This window comes from Mycteria americana, chromosome 15 (assembly GCF_035582795.1).
Source record: "Mycteria americana isolate JAX WOST 10 ecotype Jacksonville Zoo and Gardens chromosome 15, USCA_MyAme_1.0, whole genome shotgun sequence".
NCBI classification, from domain to species: domain Eukaryota; kingdom Metazoa; phylum Chordata; class Aves; order Ciconiiformes; family Ciconiidae; genus Mycteria; species Mycteria americana.
In genome coordinates, this window is record NC_134379.1 from 3567376 (window position 1) to 3588392 (window position 21017).

Genomic DNA, 21017 nt, shown 5'->3' on the forward strand with positions numbered 1-21017 from the left:
CGCCGCTGCGTAGTATTCCCCAGGATAAATGACAAATTAATGCAAAAAAAAAAAAAAAAAAAAAAAGGGGGTGGGGGTGGTAACTGTGCGTTTCCTTGCCCGCGCGCACACGCGTGCGTAGCCCCAGCCTGTGCGTCCGCGTCGCGGTACAGCTGTGCTAATAGTCACCTTCCTTGCAGTAAATATTGGGCCGATTTCGTCACGTTTGGTTTATGTTTATCAACGCAGCACTTAAGCGACGGGGTTTTGGTGGCAATAAGGGAAAGAGTCCATTGCTGTCTAGCCCCGAGGCGAGGGAGTGAGAAGCCACGTGCGCGTGGCCCAGCGGGAGGCTTTCCGCTGCCCCTGTTGCAACGCACCCACCCGACTGCAGCAAAAATCAAATATTTGTACTTGAAGACAGAGCTGAGGCAATTTCCACCAGGAATATGCCGTCTCTCACTGCTTGAAAAATATTAGACGTGCGTCGTGCTATTACTCTGTTCCGTTCTTGACGTAGACTGCCGAGCAATTTTGTCTTGAACCCCCCTTTTCTTCGGAGCCAGAAGTGTAACATTAAACAAATCTGAGATTGCATTCCAGGACTTCCCAATCAACTGAAGAATGAACTCTGAAGCAGAAGTTGTATTTAACAAAATGGACTTACAATTATTATTGATAAATGCACGTGTTATGGCTGCAGTTGTTTCGCTTCTTTCTTTTACAACCCTATAAATTGTATACAGAACATAAAGGCTTTACTTCTTAAAAAAATGTTTTGCAGCCGCCATAAATTATCTTTCTTGCATTCATAACGAAAAAAAGAAAATCACTGTTTGATGTTTTATATCCTCTTCCCTAAAATGTAAAATATGGTAGTTGGAGCCAGATTTTATCTCATTTGAAAATAAAAGAAGGTTCATTTCCTACTAATTTTTTTCAGTCTTAGGTTTGGAGTTCCCATGAAATGTTGCCCAATCTGCAAAGCAGCGTTACAATAAACTCTGCTTTATCTGACGGTTCGTGTTTGAGTTGTACCAGTGTTAATAGTCGTCATCGTGAAATGAGTTATGAACATAACCTGAATCTCTCTCTTTTTTTTTTTTTTTTTAATCCCTAACGTCGGTTATATTTCATCTTTCTACGCCCCCCGAATCACTGGCTGAATATCGGGTTGTTGAACTTTTCTCTACACCACAACTCTGAGGACCCTGCCCCAGCATTGCTGTCCTGGACGCAGGCCTTGCTAAACTCCCCGCTCACTGGTTTGCAAAGCAAACTTCAGCCTTGTACTATTTACCTTGGCAAGTGCCCGACCAGATTGATGATCTGTAAAGTGGATTTGTTATTTGGCTGTTTGCTTTGGCAGCTCTTGAAAGCAGTTTGCTGATTACAGTCCCAGATGTCATTGCATACATTACCGTTCACTATAAGTTTCTTTTAAAGTTTTAATTTCAGCCACGAATACTATTAAGCTTTTTGCACCTTTCCGTCTTTAACTCGTGGATATTAAATATCTAGAGCAGACAGCCTTGATTTCCTTAAATTTTCCTATTATCATCTTTGTCAGCCTCCTCCAAGCATCCCTGTAGTGCCAGCAGCCAGGAGGGGAGATGCTGCTGGCTTCCCCCCCGTTTCGTGCTGTGCCCATCCGTGCCCCGGGCGGTTGCAAGCTGGTCACGTGTACGGTTTTCTAATTGTAGATAACCTGGAAAAATGACGTAGCATTTTTATAAATTATCAGGTTTAACGTGCCAGTAGAGGTGAGAACATCGGGAGTAACGTTAACTAAAATCGCCCTGTGCCCCGTTTGCGTTAGGGTAGGCACAAAAGGAACGCGCGTCTTCAGAGGTGGTTTTGCTGGGTTATATCCATCTCCTCTAACTATTATCTTGGTTTTTAAAGGTTTGCGACTTGGCAAATCGCTAGGCTCAAAATGACTTTGTTTCTGACGTCGGGTAATCCTCAGTTTGGCTCTGGTGCCAGCAGTGCCTCTGCGCTCCGCTCCCGAGCGCTCCGCTCCCGGCCCCGTGCGCGCGGCCGTTCGGGTTAGGGTCGAGGAATACCGGGCTGTTTTATTTCCGTGGTGCCTCAGAGTACGTTTGCCCTTCTCAAGTCCGGTAACGGGCACGTGAAAAGCTCAGCTGGGTGCTTGCTGCTCCCCTCCTGCAAGCGCTGCGGAGCTGCCTCGGGAGCAGAGCGGGCGCCTGGCACGGTCCGGCGTGGACGAACGATTGCTGCGTCCCGGGGCTGAGCAGTTAAACCATCCTTTGTGGACAGGAGCTTTTTTGCCTTTTTTTTTTTTTTTTTTTTTTTTCTCTCCAGTGGGGGTACTTTCAGCTTTGAAATATTTAAGTTGAAGAAGTTAATTCACTTTAAGTAAGTTTACTTTTCGAGGGGAGGATATCATTGTAGTATTTTTGGCCACCGCTTGAAAATTCCTCTAACCCTTTACTATAATAAGCAAATTGAGCAGATTAAAGACACATTACACTGCCAAATGGTTTTTCTACCCAGGGTGACATATATTTTTTCTGTGGAAAAGGTTGTGGGGGTTTTTGTGAGCTGCTATGCTTTTTTTAGCACTTCCTGTTTTATTGTGTTTGAAGTGTCTTTGTGGTGACCTGTTGGGGTAAGATTCTTCCATATGGAAGTGTTTCTTCAACTTTTAATCATTTTGTTTTTAAAAAAAAAAAAAAAAAAAAAAAAGATTTTAAATCCGATTTGCAGATGTCTCTGGTTTTGTTCGCGGAGAGCTAGTCCAACTCACTGCAGCGTTGTAGAAATGTGAGTCATGATGAATTGTTTATACGCAACATGAAGATGACATCCACCTATTTGCAGTCTTAATTAAGTTCCTTTAACCTTCTTTAAAATCTGTTTAAAGTATCTGTAGAGAAGCATTTGCTTGTGTCTTAATGTATTTTTCTCTTCAGAAAATTATATTCCTTTAAAGATTTGGGGTGAAACCCTGCCTTCACCGAATGCCTTGGCAAAACTCCTGTTGGTTTTGGTGGAACCGGGATTTCACCGGTAGACCCCGACTCTGTCGTAGGCGTCTCTGAGGTCGAGTAATATCAGGATAACAAGCAATTTTGTCCTTTGCCTATTCCTGGAGAAAACCTTGCTGGGATTTTACATAGGGTCAAAAAAAAGTTACAAGTTTATTTGTAAGTCTGCGAGACAGAATTCTTATTAACGTACTACAGAACGCCTTTTCCCTGCGCTCATCTTGGACTTGCTGGGTCATAAGTGAGACCAGAATTTGGACCACTGTATTTGCGTTATAGCTGCATCCTGTTTCCTATTAGTTTTGACACTAACATCTGAATGTCAGATTTCTTCTTGTTTAGGTTTTGACTGCTCAGTCGGTACATACGACAGACATCTCGGGACCTCTCCGTAGTCGTCTGGCGTGCAGGGGGTGCAAGGGCAAAACCTGGCATCGGCGTGAACAGGGCTGGAGCAGCCCCTGCGCTTGAGCTGGTAGAGCACGGCGTGTCGTTACGCAGACGGCTGGGGCTGTTGGTCAGGCACCTCCAGACTTTCCCCCTGCATCATATCCTCAACGTTTTAACCGTAAGAAAACTGGCTTCGACAATATTTTTGAGCCCGCATGTGAATACCACATGTTGAGGTCTCATGTCTGCAGTTTCGCTCCTAATTAAGTGTAGATGTAAGTACTGGGTATCTTATAAGGTCTTTGGCTCTCTGCAATTCACCACAAGCATCTAATTTCCACTTCCTTTGTCTTGGACCTATTATTTATACGAGAAGGGTAGGTGGACTCGGTGGTTACAAGGCTGTTGGCTCATTGCGTTCCTGTAGCTGTCATCCCGTCAAAGGTCCCGCAGAAATTTGCACTACGGGCTCTTGCTAGTTTATTATGGGTAAAATCCCTTCCCGCGCTGAAGGCTAGCCCAGGGTCTGTGCACCGCTTACGTCTCACTAAGCCCTGAAAACGGGTCTTAAAAGGTATACTGGCCTTGCGCCTGTTCTCCGCACAGAAGTGGGTTTCGTTCTTTACGCACAGTGAGATTTCCAGTTCAGCTTAGGCCGTTTGTCTTTACTGCTGTGAGTGTTAGGATGGGTTCTCTAAACCTGCCTAAAACTTGGGATGCTACAGCCCGCAGAAGCTAAGGCCTCGCAGGCTTTCTGACCTAACAAGCGGGTGGTTTGAAAAACGGCAGCTTTTTGATGTAGATGGGCACAGCACTCATCTGGTTTGGATTTTCAAGGTGTTCCAAAGTCATATTGTTAGCTACAGGGGGTCTTTTGTGAGCAGCGATATGCACGGAGTTGCTACTGAGACCTCAGAGCATTCCCAGATATTTATTTTTGGGGAAACTGAAGTCAAGTAGCTATATTGTCTCATGCCTGTTATACAGGTGGAGAAAATAAGGCATAAGACGGACAAATTGCTTTATGGGGCTGGTCAGAGTGGTATCAACAAGACTCGGACATAAAGCCGGAAAGTTATTTTGCTATTTCCACTCGCTCTGGTTTCAATGGTGTACAGAGCGTATTGGAAACAATCTCAGTAAGGAAATCCTCGCAGCCTTGTTTGCATCGACCCGAAGATCATACTGACGTGACCTCTTTAGGCGATGCCTTCCCTTGTCCCACCCGACAAACTAACGTGTTTAGATATGGGCGTGGGTTTGGGACTGGCTTTCAAAGTTGACGTGAAAAAGATTGAATTACGTGCTCGAAGGTCTTTATCATCTCCGGGCCTTCTTTCCGTTGTGCCCTGGCAGAGCTTCAGGGGCTCTGGGGAAAAGGTGCCTTCAGCTCAGTGGCAGCTCTCCAGTTTAAATATTTCACCAAAACGCCTCCAACGTATCCCGCTTCCTCCGTAGTTTCCAAGCAGTGTCCAACTAGATGAAAATTAGCCAGTGTCTTAGTTTGTAGAGCTACAAAGGTCAAATGTCCTGGAGAAACAAGGTGCTAAGATGCTAATTCTCCCCCTTGGAATGAGAAGGCAGTTCTCTGCTTGATTAAGCAGAAAATGCAGGTGGTCTTAAACATCTCTATTTTCACCTCCTGTTTTGAATGCAGTTAAACAAAATCTGCTGTAATTGCCGGGAGGATAACCAGCTTCCGATGCAGTCCCAGATCCTGCCCGCAGATCAGTTACGAAGCAAACGGCTTGGGGAGGGAGCCGCTGCGCAGACTCCGAGTCTGCTAGCAGAGGTCCTGGGCTGGCCCCTGCCCCATCCGTCCCCAGCGCGGGACCCGCAGGAAGCTCGTCCCCAACTTCTGTTCTCACACTGCACCTCCTACACTTCTCCTCTTGGAATCTTGCTTTCCACTTTTGGGAGATTTGTGAAACATATGCTTTGGAGGGGGTCCCAATTTTTTTCGCAGCAAGAAAAGAATTACTCTCTGCATTGTAAAAAGCCTTACGAAAAAGTACGCTCCTTCTTTATAATGGACTTGCCTGGCACAACTCAACGATCCACATTTCTCATCGCTTCGCAGTGTACTTTTATAGGGTATAAAAATGGTGTTATGATCCATGTTCCCAAACCTTGCCTCAGCTAGCAAGAACATCAATAAATATGGCTTGATAGACACCAGAGCTGTACCGCCGTTTCCCTCGGTGCTTTGAACGTGCCCTAACATACCTTTTGAATTTATTCTCCATATATGAAACTACTCGTGCCTCTGTTGACCTTTTAATGTATCAAAGGTAATACTTGTGTGCTTAGGAAAAGTTACTTCTCCCAGAATACATTCCCAGTCTGGTCACTTGCTGTACTTAGAAATGTTTTCTTTACTTCATCTCACGTCCCGCTTTTTTTGCTCTTTCCTCGATTTAAATTCATCTGCAGATAGGGATGTCAGTGTACCTGGAACTGGCAAAAGATTTTACTTCCTTTCTCCCCCTTTTCCTTTCTCTCGCCGTAAAACGATTATTTTTATTCTTCGGTTCGCGGCTGAGATGATGGCTTGATGTTTGAACAGTTATGTGCTCGGTTCCAGGAAAGTCTGTCTTTGTTCCAAGGCTTCCAGCGCAGAGGCTCCTTCCACCTTGATCTTTCAGCAGAGCACTAAAACATTTGGCAAGTTTTTTGTCACATTTTTTGCTGCTGTCCAGGCTTTTTGAGAGATTCCCCTTGGACAGCTTCCACCCTTGAGCTTGCCCGCTGTAGGGAACGCTTCTACGGGTATTTACACAGCCACATCATCAGACCTGGTGCATCCCTCTCCTAGCTTCGTTAGCCGGTACCTGACACCCGCTTGCTCACCTCCTTGGATTCCCTTCTCTGTGGTTTTAAAGCAAGTTTTCCCTCCCGATGCTTTGCGCCAGGCGCGCTCAGAGATGGCTTGGTGCTGATGGGAAGGTCGTCAGGACAGAAGGTTGGAACGGCGGTTGCTCCGATGGGCTCGCAGATCGTCGCGCTGCTGACGAACGGGGGGCGGCTCAGCGGGCTGTCAGAAAGCATTCCCCTCCGCGCAACGCCGGGGGTTTGACTCGTCATTTTAGACTGGGAAAGGTGTAGGATCAGCTTCTACCTGAGGTCTAGGATTCTCCCTAATAATCAGATTTCTTTTCGGTATTAAGTTCCCCAGAAACTTGTGATTAGCCCCACTTCTGAGAGTTCACAGCGGCTTAATTCTACTGTAAAACTGTCAGCAGTGATTTTCTTTTTCTAAGACGGATTTTGGTCCTTGTACAGAACTACTTCTTGCTAAATTCCTTTTCAACCAAACACACTTGTCATTTCTCAGCCATTAAAGACAATAAACTCCATCTTTGGATTTTTACATGCTGAACTTAGTTTATAATGATAGATACTTGTTTATAACACACTGAAGATTTTTGTTAGCTTTCTGGCATAAAAATTGGAATCTTCTCATTTGATTCGTAGTTATTAGTAGCAGGTTTATCCTTTTAAATATGTACAGGCTATGATTTCAGTGGAATATTTATTGTCCACGAGAATGGTAGTCTGCAGCTCTCGGAATCTGTCTTGCCTTGGCAAGCAGCACGGTTATAATCGTCAAACTATTCACATGGACTAAAGCTAGTTTCACAGGAGGATTTAGGTATTGCAACCCAGAAGGTCACCGTACCAGGTTTTAGACGCCGGGGTCCCCGGGGAGAGACGGGCTTTCCTGCCCTGGCCGGCGGGGCTGCGTGCGACGGGGCAGCTCCATCTCTGGGTGTGAACGGCCCCGCGTTCGCTGTGGTGCTTAAGCCAGTCGGTGCCATAAAGTGTGTTTAGAGGGGGCTATGGAGTGCGTGCAGAGCCGACTGTATTTGCTTGTATCAAAAATAGCGGGGCCAGCAGGACTGGGGCAGTGATCGTGCCCCGGTACTGGGCACTGGTGAGGCCGCACCTCGAATGCTGCGTTCAGTGTTGGGCCCCTCGCTACAAGAGAGACATTGAGGGGCTGGAGCGTGTCCAGAGAAGGGCAACGGAGCTGGGGAAGGGTCTGGAGCAGAAGTCTTATGAGGAGCGGCTGAGGGACCTGGGTCTGTTTAGCCTGGAGAAAAGGAGGCTGAGGGGAGACCTCATCGCTCTCCACAACTGCCTGAAAGGAGGGTGTAGAGAGGTGGGGTCGGTCTCTTCTCCCAGGTAACAAGTGATAGGACGAGAGGAAATGGCCTCAAGTTGTGCCAGGGGAGGTTTAGACTGGATATTAGGAAATTTTTCTTCACCGAGAGGGTTATCAAGCGCTGGAACAGGCTGCCCAGGGAAGGGGTTGAGTCGCCATCCCTGGAGGTATTTAAAGGACGTTTGGATGAGGTGCTCAGGGACATGTGGTGGTCTTGGCAGTGTTAGGTTTATGGTTGGACTCGATGATCTTAAAGGTCTTTTCCAACCAATATGATTCTGTGATTCTGTGATTCTGTGACTGGCTGAATCGGGCCCTCCTGGGGACGCAGGCAGGGAGAAACACCCACTCCGAGCATCCCAGATGTGCCGGGAAGGGGCCAAAGTGCTGGGAAAATTGGGGCGGTTCTTCCTGGATCCAGGGAAATCTGCCAGACAGACAGGGCCTGTGGGGTCAGGCAAGGATTTGGGGCATCATGATTTGGACTTCCAGACACCGAAGTTTTTTCCTTCATCCCTCCCTGCGTACCTGATCCCTTTGGGCTTTTGGTGGCTTCTGGTTGAGTGGTTAATCCCAGATTACACTGTAGGTTGCATTGCTTCGTAAATCACAGCAAAGCACGTCCTTGCCATCGGTGCTCCAAAATAGGTTTTATTGAAGGAAGAAAAAAGAAGATTGACTATGAAAATAGCGGTTCTTGTGCTTCTGAGTTAGAGCACCCTCCATTTCATAAATGAACGGCACAACACGAATTATCAGACGTTCCTCCTACCCTTGATTTTTTTTTTGCGTTTGTTTGGGTTGATGCACCCACTTTCTGTCCTTTTCTGCTTTTGTGGAAGGTCCGTTTGCCTCGGTGGTACAGACGGAAGCGTAGGGCTGAAGCAGTGAGGCAGACCCCCGTGGGCAGCGGCCGGCAGGGCAGAAGCCTGCAGGGGATGGGGGTCTGGCGTGGTGCCTTCGGTCCGCATCCCCGCTGGCGTACGTCAGCCTCGTCCGTCTGAAGTCGAGGAGTTTCCCTGAGCGTCTGGCAGCAGACTTTAACCCGGGCGCAAATGTTCATCTACCGTTTATTGAAAAACCTGTACGTAGCGGGCTTTCTCGTAGGCAGCGATGGAAGAAGACGGAGACGTTCCAAGATAAGGACATTCGTATGAAAAACGTTAATTTTAATTTGTCCCCGTAAGAGTAATGCCCTATAGGCGCACCCATCTAGTCACCTTCTGTGATTTCTGTAACAGGAGGTCAGAGTGCCATTGTCAAGTAAAAAAATGGTGGCGTTACTCAATGCTGTAGAAGTCCTTTTATGACTTTTTTTTTTAAGTAGTTCTTCCTTATTCCTGAAAGCTTTGCTTTTAGCCGTAAACAGCGAGCCATCGTTGCCTAACTCCTGTTTGCATTTGGAGTTGTTACTGCAAATCGTCAAGCGCAAACGTGAGGCACGTAGAAGGGTAAATCTCCTGCCCTTTGAGTACAGTCTTTTCTGAGGATGAGAGCGAGATGAGTTAAATGACCGAAAGCCTTAGGCTAGGACATGCCAGTTGCAATAATTTTTTCACTCCATCATCTCACCTTGCAATGTCGCTCTGCCTTATCCAGCCACCAGATGTCTGATGGATAACATAAGTGACAAGGGCAAAACCTCCTCAATGTATGCAGAGGAAAACTTCAGGCGGCGAGGACGGGTCTGCTGGCTCCTGACCAGCTGGGTCCTGCCTGGCCTTTCCAAAGCCTGCCTGGCTGGAGTGAAATTCCTCCCTTGGACAGGGTTTGGTAGGAGATCAGACCTCGGTACTGCGAGTCACCAAGTGCTCTGGCCCCGCTCCAGCAGCACACTTAAGCGCACACTTAACTTTCAGCGTGTATATGCTACCATTGAAGTCACTGTGGCTGTTTGCATGCTTATAATTAAGTATATGCTGAAGCTGGCTTGGGACCAGAGATTTCAGTGCTTTGTAGGTCCAGTCCTTGCTGGAGCTTAGATAACTAGCTCGTGCAACTTGGCACGTGCTTTTAATGAATTCAGAATCGGGCCAAAAGAATTTATCTTCCCGGACTTGGAAGGCTTACAAGGAAACAAGTTTAAGGTTTTTTAAATTTTTATTATTTTCTAAGCATAAAATTTCACATTTCTCCGTACTCCTTAAAGAAACACATTTTCCTAGTGTTCTTGGAAGGATCTAGAGACTTGGAGTGAGCGATTTCCAAAACGCCCAGAGCTGATGGAAAGGCGTCTGGGACCTGCTGCGGGGCCGGGGCAGGACTTGGGGGCTCCGCGGGTCCCGTCCAGTCGCGTGTTTTCCTGCCTTGTAGGAAGACGTGGCATTGCGCTGGGGCGTCCTCAGACAGAAGATTTCTTTCTGGGCAGCCCTGGCACAGGCTTGCCCAGTGACCTTGGGCGAGTTACTTAAACCTTGACGTTCCAGCTCTTCCCTGGTGTAAGCAATAACACTCTTTAGATCAGCGCTGATAATTCACTTTGCCTGGGCTAAGGATTTGGCCCTCTAGGTGCGTGTTGCAATCTCTCCTCCGTTCCCTGATCTTGGTTGCTCAATTAATAAGTAGCAAGAGTAAGTTTCCTAACCCGTTCCTGATGTTAATGGTGCTCTGTCCTTACAGCGGCCGCTCAGCTGCCCCCAACACAAACGTTTCCATCGCTCTGGTTTCATACCTGAATCCATCTCGTGCTGTTTGTGAAATATGTTAAAATACTCGTAGGGAAGTTGTGTTTACGGCAGGCTGCGCGCACGGTATTAGCTACAACTCTAATAAACGGCGTGTTAACACGGCGAGGTTTGCTACAGGAGGTGTCAGAAGAAGGTCATCACGCCTCTGTTATTCCCTGAGGAAAGGCCAGTTACGGCATAGGTGTATGGCAAGGGGTTCCGTTACCGACACGGAAACTCCTACTATAAACGACTCAGCCATGCTAATTTCTTCGAAGCGGGCGCAAAGCGCAGATGCCTCCTGCTTCCGAATGCCGCGGGCAGCTTTGGGCAGGCGAGGGCAGGAGCCGGGGCGCTGCCGTGCACGTGCTGGGCAGCGACCGGCCGGAAAATAGAAATCACCCTCCGAGCTCCTCCCAAACACCCAGCCAGTGCCTAGTATTTGCAAGTGAGATTTATTTATCCTGCGTACAAGTAGTTATTAGGCAGTAGCTTGGAACCGGCCCGTCCATTATCTCATAGTGAGGCAAGACAAATAAATTACAAGTTAGAGGCCCCGAGTGGGATTAGTGATGCACCTTAGGAAAATATTTGGGTTTCTGTTTATATGTCGGCTGGGTTGTGAAATGTTTCATCTGGAAAAGGTGATATGAGACCAGAGAAATATTTGCTCTTATAATGCAAAAAATATTTCAGTTTCATTCTTAACCGGTCGCTAGTGATATAAACCAAATTTCACATTTCCGGAGCTTCGATGACTGCTCGGCCACTTTCCTACAGATTCTTTTCTGCAAACGTTCTCCTAGCCGCTAAGAAACGTCCCGTTTATCTCCCCTTGTTTGCGAACGTTCCTCTGCGTGCACATTTACTTACAAAGAAAAAATGACGCAAAGCCCGGCAGAAGTCCCGGTCCCTGCTAGGCTCGGGCTGTTAAGGGTGCGCGGGCAGGGTGGAGGCAGTGTGCTGGGCCACGTCCGTCCCGGCCGTGCGGCTCCATCCAGGCGGGTGTGTGACGGAGAAGCCTTCGCCCCTCCTTTGTTTAAGGTAGGTTTAAGGTGGGTAAGTTGGGTTTAAGGTAGGGTATCCCCGACAGTTCAGCTGTGGAGGAACTGTACCCGCAATGAACTTGGCCTTTCCAAGCATCACACTCTCTGTTTCTGTTACACAAGAAGGAGTCTCCTGTTACACTTTGAGTGATATATTAGTACGTAGCACAGTTCCAATGTTTTTTCAACACTAAGATTTTTTTAATTCAAGTGAAACAATCAGAATTAAATTCCTTGGCTCGGACAGTTACCACTAATTCTCAAGCAACATGACAAATCCACACTTGTGTCTCAAAGTGTAACATAAGATCTTAGTTATCCAGAAAACCCCGATGAGTTGTCAGATCTTTCCTTACTTACGGGTAAATATGAGCCTTTTATAATCCATTATGCGTCCTTTGTCCGTGTATATCTACGTGCATTTGCACATGCCACGAGATCGATCATAAGCAAGATAAATCTTGCTGTTTTCCTAAGGGAAATCATATATTATTCAAGTCCCTCCAGTGGAATCGGCGTATTTCTACCTCGCGAAGTGAGCTCGCTAAGACGGGGGGTATGCCTGCAAACCTCTTCCAAAGAGTTCCAAAATGACTTGGCGTATAAACAGATAAGCAAATCAGCATCGTTATGTAGCGTCACAGAAATACCAGATGTGTCCGTCCTGCGTCGTACACAGCTTTCCCCAGTGAAGCCAATACAAAGACTTCAGCGGCCGAAAGTCGCAGCTTTTATTCAGATGAGAAGTAAAACAAAATAAAGACTCGTCTAACAAAGCCTCCACTGAGATTTAATGGAATTCATTGTGTGTTTAAATTTCCTAGGCATTGTTGAAAATCTCAATAATCATCTTACGGTAAGCCTAAGTAAGTCGTAGATCTTCAGAGAGTGGGAAACTTTACTAGGAGGAAAAAAAAGTTACTGGATTTTCTAATTTTAACCAGGACTGAGAATTGTAAGTATGTGAATACCACGGGAAAACATTTCCAACCTTGCAAAAACTAAAAAGTGCTGAAGATCTTTTGCGAATCCTTTTTTAATGAGATTTCCAGACCTGGAGGCTGAAAGAACATCAGGTGAAGTTTCTGCGGTGCAGAACCGTACCTGGTGACGCGCACCCACCCCAGCTGCCCCGCGTTGTGCAGAGCTCTCCGGTCTTCAGGATACTCTACTTTATGTCAGGATTAAATGTAAAGAAACGTTAATCTCCAAGGGGGCTTGGGGCTGAGCATAGCATTCCTGATTTTTTCCAGGCGTTCTGATTCGGCAAAGCTGTAAAGAGTTAAAATATGCAAGAACCTTGCTATTCAAGGGGGAAAACCCCATTTTTTTTCTTGGCAATTTGTTTTATTACGAGGGGGTATTTTGTTTTTAACGTCGTAATAGCATCCGGTTATACCGTAGGTTCCATCTCTTCTTGCTTTTAGACCGCTAAATAAATTGCGTCCGATGTTGCAAAAAGAGTACGAATGCGCTCGTGTGATTTTTCAGCGCTGTACTCCTCCTCCTGTATTCCTTGGGCTGTAGTCGAGCCGCCCCGTCCCCAGGGGTGCCTGCAGCCGCCTGTGCCCGCAGCAGAGCCCACGCCCGCCCCCAGCATCTCGTTCTTTTAAGCAAGATGACAAAGTCCTGGGCTTCTGGTGCTGCAGAACCGCGGCATAAATTTCCCCGATGACACCAAACGCGGATTTTTTTTTGCATTTTATCTTTTAAGTCCCGCTTTGGATGGATGTCACATCCTGCCTCCAGTTTTTAAACCATCCCGTCTCTCTCCCGTGTCCTTTCGCTAACCTCCGCGCCTCTGGGGAAGCCAGGAGCTCGGCCAGGGCTGCGGGAGCCCTCGGCGACGCTCGGGGGGCTCGGGGGGGCTTCCTTCAGCTTTTGCCAGCCCGGGGCTGGACGCCGGCGCTGCGGGGACACTCGGGTCCCTCGTTTGGTGGCCAGGTGTATTACCAGCGGGCTGGTGCGAAACCGCAGTTGGGATGGCATCCGAGAGAGTCGCAGGGAGCATTCAAGGCAAAGGCAGAGTTTAATAAATATACTTAATCATTTATGTTTTGACCTCAGCCCAGACTCGTACTCAGACACAGAAAGCGGAGAGCTGAAACCGTACTTTGTCAAGGCTCCTTTGGCTGATGCAGTGGTAAAACAGGGCAGCCTTGCTCTGAGGAAAGGCAGATCCTTCAGAAAGGAGAGTAAAAGGTCAGGACTAATCCAAAAGGACAAGCAGTGTACGTCTGTGTGTATATTGGGTTTCACATATGAAATCCAGTCATGATAAATCTGATGGCTTTAGAAACATCTACTTTGATTAATGAAAACATAGTTCCCATAGACCATGGGTTTCATACTTCAAAGTTCTCCTGGATTTAGGACCTTAGGTTTTGCTTATTCATATAACATGCAGGAAACTATTTTTAAATGAATAAGGGAGTTCTGAAAAAAAATAAAAAAAAAAAAAGAGGCAAATGTTTCAACATCGGTGGTACAGATAGACTGGATAATAAGGAGCAAAATTAACAAACAGCAGACATTTTATAATGCATTTTACAATAATGTTTACATTCTTTCTTCTATATTTGTTTTTCCTTGAAAAGATTTATGTATTTATAAAAATATCTCACTGCTGCAGCTCTGAAAATTGCAGCCTCGCTCACATTTGAAAGCCTTCACGATGGCTGTGATGGCTGGCTATGATCCTCGTCATCTGAAATGCTTCTCCTGAGCCCGTGGTTAACCCCTTGTGCAGGACCGGAGGAGACAGCGTTTGTTGGGGCGGCGGGAAGGAGGAGGAGGAGGGCGAGACGGTCACCGAGGACATGCCGGGCCTGCGCCGCGGCACCGCTACCATCCCGAACGGTGCCGTCCGTTGCCTCGGCCGGTGTCCCGAGCGGGGCAGCGGGAGCGCGTGGCCACCGCTGCAGCGAACGTGGGCGACGGCTGGGCAACCTCTTGCCCGACCGCCCACCTTCGTCCCGCAAAGCCGCCGGGCACGGGGGTTCCCAGGGCCGCCCCACCGCCGGGCTCGCTCCTCCCGGCAGCTGCACGTTCGCTTAAAACTCGGTTAGAAATAACGACAGAGGAATAAACAGTATTTTTGTTTACAAGTCTGTAGCGCGCTGAGGGGGGACACAGGAACCTCTCAGCCTCGCTTAGCCAAAAGTTCAAAGGGATTTGAAAGTGTTCGTTGCCTGTGGGACCGGGCACCCCGACCGAAGTCTCCATTAATTAAATGCACTCACAGGATACAGAGCTGGTGAGTAATGTCCTGTTTATAGCAGAACTGTGAGCGATTCTGGAAAAAAAGAAACTCCGTGGGAGGGAAGATGACAGGGAAATAAAGTTACTCGCAAAGGCTGTAGCCCCTGCCACCGCTTCCAAAGGTAATAATTAACATTCACACCTTGATTTAACGGCCACGCACGGAGGCGAGCTGTTGCAGAGTCTGTCACGCGTAGGCTGACGTGCACGTGCCGTGGGAGAGCGGGCAGGCAGCGCGCGAGCCGTGCGTCGGAGAGGATCGGCAGCGCCTGCTGCCAAGCACGGGCGCGCGTTCAAAAGTCAGATACGGAGCGGGTCGGGGAGATGCCGCTTCCTCTGCCCTTCGGTGAGGAATTTGCACAGATCCCCGTTCGAGCGCTGAGAGCGGCCGCTTTGCGGCATCCCCCCCCCCCCCCCCCGGAGTAACAAAGTTATGGCGTGGAAGTGAATTGGCAAACCCTGTAGGAAAGTTCAAGCGTTAATGTTTAAACGGGGTACGTTACAGTTTGACTCACGACTTCGGGCGAGGAATTTCCACGCGCCGGTTCCTCACGCGCCCGTGGGGTTCTCGCTCCCAGCCGAGGCGCCTCTGGGCAGCCCCGTCGTGCTGGCGCGGCAGCGACCGGCGCGTGCGGGGCCGAGCGGATCGGGACCCCCCTCAGAGCCCGCTCCTGCTGCTGAAGGGCCAGAAGAGGCCGGGGCTTGGCGAGGGGCAGCCCCTGCTCGCCCTCCGAGACCGTCTCGGTCGCGCCCCAGGGTCTGCCGTCCCCGGGGGTTGAGCCCCCGTCCCTTTCGTGAGAAGGACGCATCTTTGATCGGTTAAAATTGGCGGGTCGTTTCCTCTCCTATTTACTCTGTTATTTTTGCTCACACGTATGTTGCAATATGCAAGGTGAGGCTCAAAACTGTCAAGCTCTTTAATAGAACCATTACTGTATTTTTGGAGAACGTACTCTTTTTGATTTACTGTTCCTTAGAAGACAGGAAATGGAGCTACTTGATTTCATATTTTAAACAAAGCCGTCCAGAGGTTTAATGAAAAAAATTTCCCCTGGCTTTCGAATTAAAGGGCTATGGTGAAAGATTTAGCTTAGCTATTTTGACTTAGAAAAATAACACGCTAGAAGCATTAAAATATTTTGTAAAAATACTTTTTACTACTAGATTTTTCAGAGAAGAAAATAAGCTTCTCTGGTTTTCTCGGTCTCGGCTGGTAGGGCTAACTGTGAAATGAAAGGATGTTTCCAAGCTTTGGGGCTTTTTTTTTTTTTTTCTTTCTGCAGAATTTATTTTCCTTTTATATTAAAAGCCTTGAAGCAATTGCAACGCGAAAGACAAATCCTGTGCTTCTAAGCAAGGTAATTTGGTATGAGTAATAAGAGAAGCCTTTGCCATTAATAAAAGGCGAGAGACGTTAAGCAGAAAGAGGGGGGCCCGATTCTGCTCCACCCGGCAGCGGCGTGAGTGAAGGGCAGCGCTCGTTGGGAGGCAAACGTCAGTGGGAGGACAGAAGTGGGAGATCGGTATCGGGAGAAAATTCAAGTTTTAATAGGAAAATCCTGTGTGCGGAGCAGAATTAGCTTGGAGTGTTTGGGGCAGCGTAAAGCTAAACATGCCGGAATTGCAAAAGAAAGCGCTTTCGGTCTAGATGTTCAAGCCAAGGTTTCTGCGTGTTCCGTTTCGTTTGATTTGGGGTTGTTTTTTATTTGGAGTGCCGCGGGTCTGGGACGGCGCTTGGGCATCATACAAAGGAGGCTGATGGTCTTGATTTCCACCCGGTTTCATCCTCAGTAAATAAGGGGAGAAGTAAATGTTCCGCTAGCTCGAAAGCACCGCGCGATAGGATGAAATACTGACGCAATTTTAAGTCAATGGGATTTTTTTTTCCAGTGATTCAATGAGGTTTCACCAGGATTTCGCTAGTCATTGCTTGACTAACGTAATACCTGATTTGCTTCTTTCTTGAGCGGTTTCTAAATGAATCGCTCCTTTTAGGTGGAACCTGTTCCGCCATCAAAGCCGTATCAGGTCTGGGGGACAGAAGAAAGGCTAGGCTTCGCACATCCAGCTCTGATATTGGTGGCTGTCAGTAGGGTTTCAGCAGTTCGTCAGGAAAGGCACGGGGCGAAGTCTGCCTTCTCTCAACCCTTCAGTAATCCCGCAAATCAGCAGGAGCTTTCTCAGCCACGCTGGTTCTGCCGTTACATTCTGGCTGGGGGTTTGGGGGATTTTGAGAGCAGGACGCTCCACTGGGGTTTATTTGTAAACTTCTCCCTGGCCCACGATGGGGAATTTGATAGGTTATCAACCGAGATACTAGGATTGAAAAGGGGAGAGCAAGGCAGCCAGAAAGAGAGATTACAATTTAATAAATAGCAAAGATATGGTGAGCTGCTATCGGCGTAGGTTTAACGCCGCTAGCTTGCGTGCTGTTGGCAGCGACGTACATAGGGCAAAGCACCCGAAGGCTCCGGGGGGGCAAGCAGCCCGGCTGCCATTTCGTGCGCTTCACCGAAGAATTTTCCAAGGCGTAAAAATACCCAGGACTTAATTCTGCCTTGCAAAAAATTATTTTACTTTGATACGCGTGCTGTCTGCCGATGCAACGGCAAGAAGAACAGGAAGGTCGGTGACAATTAGTCTTGTTTTTCCTGAAATGGTTTTGGTTTACGTGGGAGAGGGACAGAGCCAAGGCTTTATGGTAGGAAGGGACCTGCCTGTTGAAGCGAGGTCCCGTTTTCTACCCCCGCGCCCCGAGTAACCTCGGTCGCGCATCTGCGCGTTCAGCTTGACGCGGAACCCATTTTATCGATGTGTATATTGAAATAAGGAGGAATTTGTGGGCTCCACCGGCACCCGGAGCAGATGAGGGTGCACAGACCTCCTCGGCCCCCGCCGCCCTTAGTGCCAGGCAGGGAGATCCCCCGCAGGGTACAGCGGTGGCCGTGAATCACAGCTGGATGCCTGGACGGGAATCGTATTGCCAGATGTGTGCTCCTAACACAGAGAAGGAGCGAAAAGGGAGGAAAGATAAAACTAGAGCTTCGCCAGCCTTACAGTTTTTTTACAAGAAAATTTTCTGTGCAGTTAATCCCTCTAACCTGCGTTTCCATTAACACTTGCAACCTCACACGTTGCTGCTAAGAAGTTTTGGCAGCTCTTGGCCCTGATTGCAGGGGTAACGCTGCGCTTGTCTCCTTTGCTCTCGCTCAAGTATCTCAGGAGCCAGAGACCGGGCGCTCTCCGAAGTTTCTGCCTGTACGTGTATGCAGGCATCTTGGCAGAGCTTCAAAAGCCATTTGCCTTATTATTCATATGTCTGCTTACAGGAGCAGAAACGCTCCCGTTTCTCACTTTCAGAATAAGGGCAGACGCTAGTAAAGAAGAGATTTCTCATCAGCATCTCTGGCACAACCCTGCAAACCCGCGGGAGCTCGCCATCTCCCCTCTGCCACCCTGGGGTTTTGGGATGCAGATTTAAAAGCCCCCCCGGTAGCGCTCCAGGTACGCGAACAGCCCTGTCAAAATCAAGTGAAGTCGGTGGGGTCTGGGAGCGTACACAGAGCGGGGGTCTCGGGGTCGCATGAAACCGCAGCAGGATGACTTGAAAAAAGAAACTTCAAAAAAAGACCAAATTTTGCTTTTCCTCCTGCAGTTAGGATAGCTGACAATACGGAAACGTTGCAGAGGCTTAACCATCGTGAAAATTACTTCACCTCCTCACTGCATTTTCTCAAACAAGCTTCAAGGACCCTTGCTTTGAAACAAATTAGTAGACTGGAGTAACCTTATAAATCCCAAGACCCATTAAAAGTTGAAATATTTGGTCGTTCCTCCTCTGGGTTTAAACTGGGATTCATCCAGAGTTCAAGTGCACGTATCGCATAAGAGCCGCGGTCCCGTTTTGTAGAGGTCCATTTTAGTGTTGATGGTTTTCTAGTGCCAGGAATCTACTCCGCAGCCAGGCAAAGAGATAAATCAAAGTCGTGCGCGCCGATGAAATTCGGGAGCCAGAAGTCACCATCGCAGCCCATATAAATCCCTGAATGCCAGCCCTGGTGCTTTTGTCCGTGCCATTAGAGTTCAAAATTATCTGCCCCTCTTTGCTGATGTATGGATTAACCGGCTGCCCGAGTGTTTACGAACGGTTATCACCCGGTACTTTGGACGTTATCAGAGGAAGGGACGCCTGCCGCGGGGCTTGGTCTCTCACCCTTTCTATTACCACCTGTCAGTGGCAGGGAGTGTGCTGTGAAGCTGTACAGTCACAGACTACAAGTGTAGATAGTTTCTGACGGCTGATCAAAGGGGAAAACCAAAGGCCTGATAACGAGGACGTGTTTCATGTACTTTTAACTTTGAGAAACATTGGCATTTGCATTTTTTTCCCCTCGGTAGGCTTGCAGAAAGCAGGCACAATAAATGCTGCGTGTTCAGTTACCTAATAGTTGAGTAAATAGTATGTGCTTGAAGCAACAAAGCATAACCGTAGTCTTGTTCCAAGTGGGAATGATTTAAGTAAGCCTTCACAGAAGACTTGCCTCATAAGAAAGTAGGATAATTTTACTTTGTACTTTGAAGCGATCTTGAATTCAGGATCTGATCTTGGCATTCAGCAGAACGCCACGGCCTGTCGCGAATAAAGTAACAACTGCAAGTTAAGGAATTATTCCAAGTATCTTTTGTAGGGACGTGCGCTCCGTCAGACTAGCCGGCATCTTCAGGAAAGCGCTGCTGCTGAAAGTCTCTGTTAGCTCACGTTTGACCTAAAATTTCACAGTGCAGGAACAGAGAATGCCACAGATACCCCAGACTGGCAGAGGGGCTCGCTTTTTTCCTTCGCTAGACATTCTTCCAAGACACGGCAGAAAGCAAGCCCTCCTTCCCTCGTCAGTCTACCACGCTGCTGTACTTCTCTGCTCAAGAGCAAGGCAGGGACATCGGCTAAAATTTGTGCCCGTTACCGAAGACGAAATGACTGCTGTCATTGTCCAAGATGAGAAGGGGGAAGAGTGCTCAACAACAGCCCAGTGAAAGGCAAATCAACTTTAAAAATAATTTCTAGTTGTCTAACATGTACTTAACGACATATACGCAGGTTTTTAACGTTACAGTTCCCGATTGTTGTCATTTCCATCAGTGCCTTTACGCCGATTTCCTGACTGTCACTGATGTGAGGCCAGAATTGGGTCCCTATTTTTAATTTAACCGTTTTGCTTACAGCTGCTTGGTCAAAGCTGTTCAGCGCTTAGGGCTCTGTTTGCTCCCGCTGTGCTATTAACACCAACATTTTAACGAATGTGCCAAAATTAACTTTTCAGGAACGCAAACCGCAAGGGCTGCTTTCTTTCCAATGCAACGAATAGCATGTATGGAAGCAGTTTGGTCCCAGGGTCTCCCAAACGTCTCCTGTTTGTTTGTTGAAGGTGCCTTCGACCGGAGCGTGACCTTGCTGGAGGTGTGCGGGAGCTGGCCCGAGAACTTCGGTCTCCGACACATGTCTTCCATGGAGCACACTGAAGAGGGCCTTCGGGAGCGCCTGGCCGACGCGATGTGCGAATCTCCCAGCAGGGACATAGTGGGATCAGGAACAGGTACAAAGAAGAGGTGTGATCAGAGATCACGTACATCTCACCCAATGGTGATTTTTTTTTTTTATTTTATTTTTTTTTAAGTTTTGCTTTTCCTTTTCTCTGTACGCTACCTCTCTGATTAATTAATTTTTATGGGGATCTAACTTAGTGTGAGATAAGTCATTTATAAAAAGAAAAGAGCGGTAGATCGCATCAACGTAGTCCGAGAAGCCTAAAGTAACGTGAAGAAAAATACCGGTGCTTGACGCTGCCTTATTGTGTAGCTGTGACGAGGACTCTCCTCCCTCCCCTGCCAAAGCAGGAGCATCCGAGGCTCTGAGCAGATTGCACCCTGCTCCAAACAATGTCATCGTCACACACGTATCCTCGTTTTGTGTCCTGAATAGAGCCACTGCGAAGCGCTGGTTCTGTAATCCAAATTAATCCATCTTCATCAGCGTCCATTATATTGATAAATTATATCATCCGTTTAAGTAAATGGAACGGCACGTCAGAGATTATGCTGCTCGGAAGAGGCCCAGTGGTAGGAGATGCTCAGAAACCTTAAAGCACAGTTGTTGCAGTTTTATTGTCTCCGTTAATTTTGGCTTGTTTTAAAAACACCCCCTAGTAAAGGGACTAGGCCCACCTTTGATCCATGCACCGTTTGCGTGGTGACCAGCAGCTCATAGTAAGGGTGGCTTCTGACATCAGGTGCCAGCTCGCTTGTCGCTCCTCTGGCAGCTTGCCTGGGAAGGAAAAAGAGGACGAGCTCTAGCAGAGACGTAGGGGTGTGCCAGCCTACGGACATCGCAGGAAGGCTGTAATGCAGAAGCCGTCTCTTCCTTTCGCTCTTGCCCTCGGGTACTGCCGAGGGCCGCGTGCTGCTCCGAGCTCTCCCCGCCCTGCGCTGCTCCGGCTGGGGA

The 21017-nt window shown here is 47.9% G+C and overlaps 1 protein-coding gene across 8 annotated transcripts in view; it reads left to right on the plus strand.

Annotated features, from left to right (window-relative positions):
- BCAS3 (BCAS3 microtubule associated cell migration factor) overlaps positions 1 to 21017 on the plus strand; it is a 378393-nt gene that overhangs the window by 333520 nt on the left and 23856 nt on the right. For 4 of the 8 annotated variants that reach the window (XM_075517888.1, XM_075517890.1, XM_075517889.1 and 1 more), the window contains one exon: positions 19945 to 20112. The exons of 1 other annotated variant lie outside the window; for it this stretch is intronic. In XM_075517888.1, coding sequence (XP_075374003.1) covers positions 19945 to 20112 — 168 coding nt within the window. Of the gene's footprint in view, positions 1 to 19944; positions 20160 to 21017 lie in introns of all 8 variants that reach the window. 3 more of the 8 variants (XM_075517892.1, XM_075517893.1, XM_075517894.1) reach the window with 2 other exon arrangements.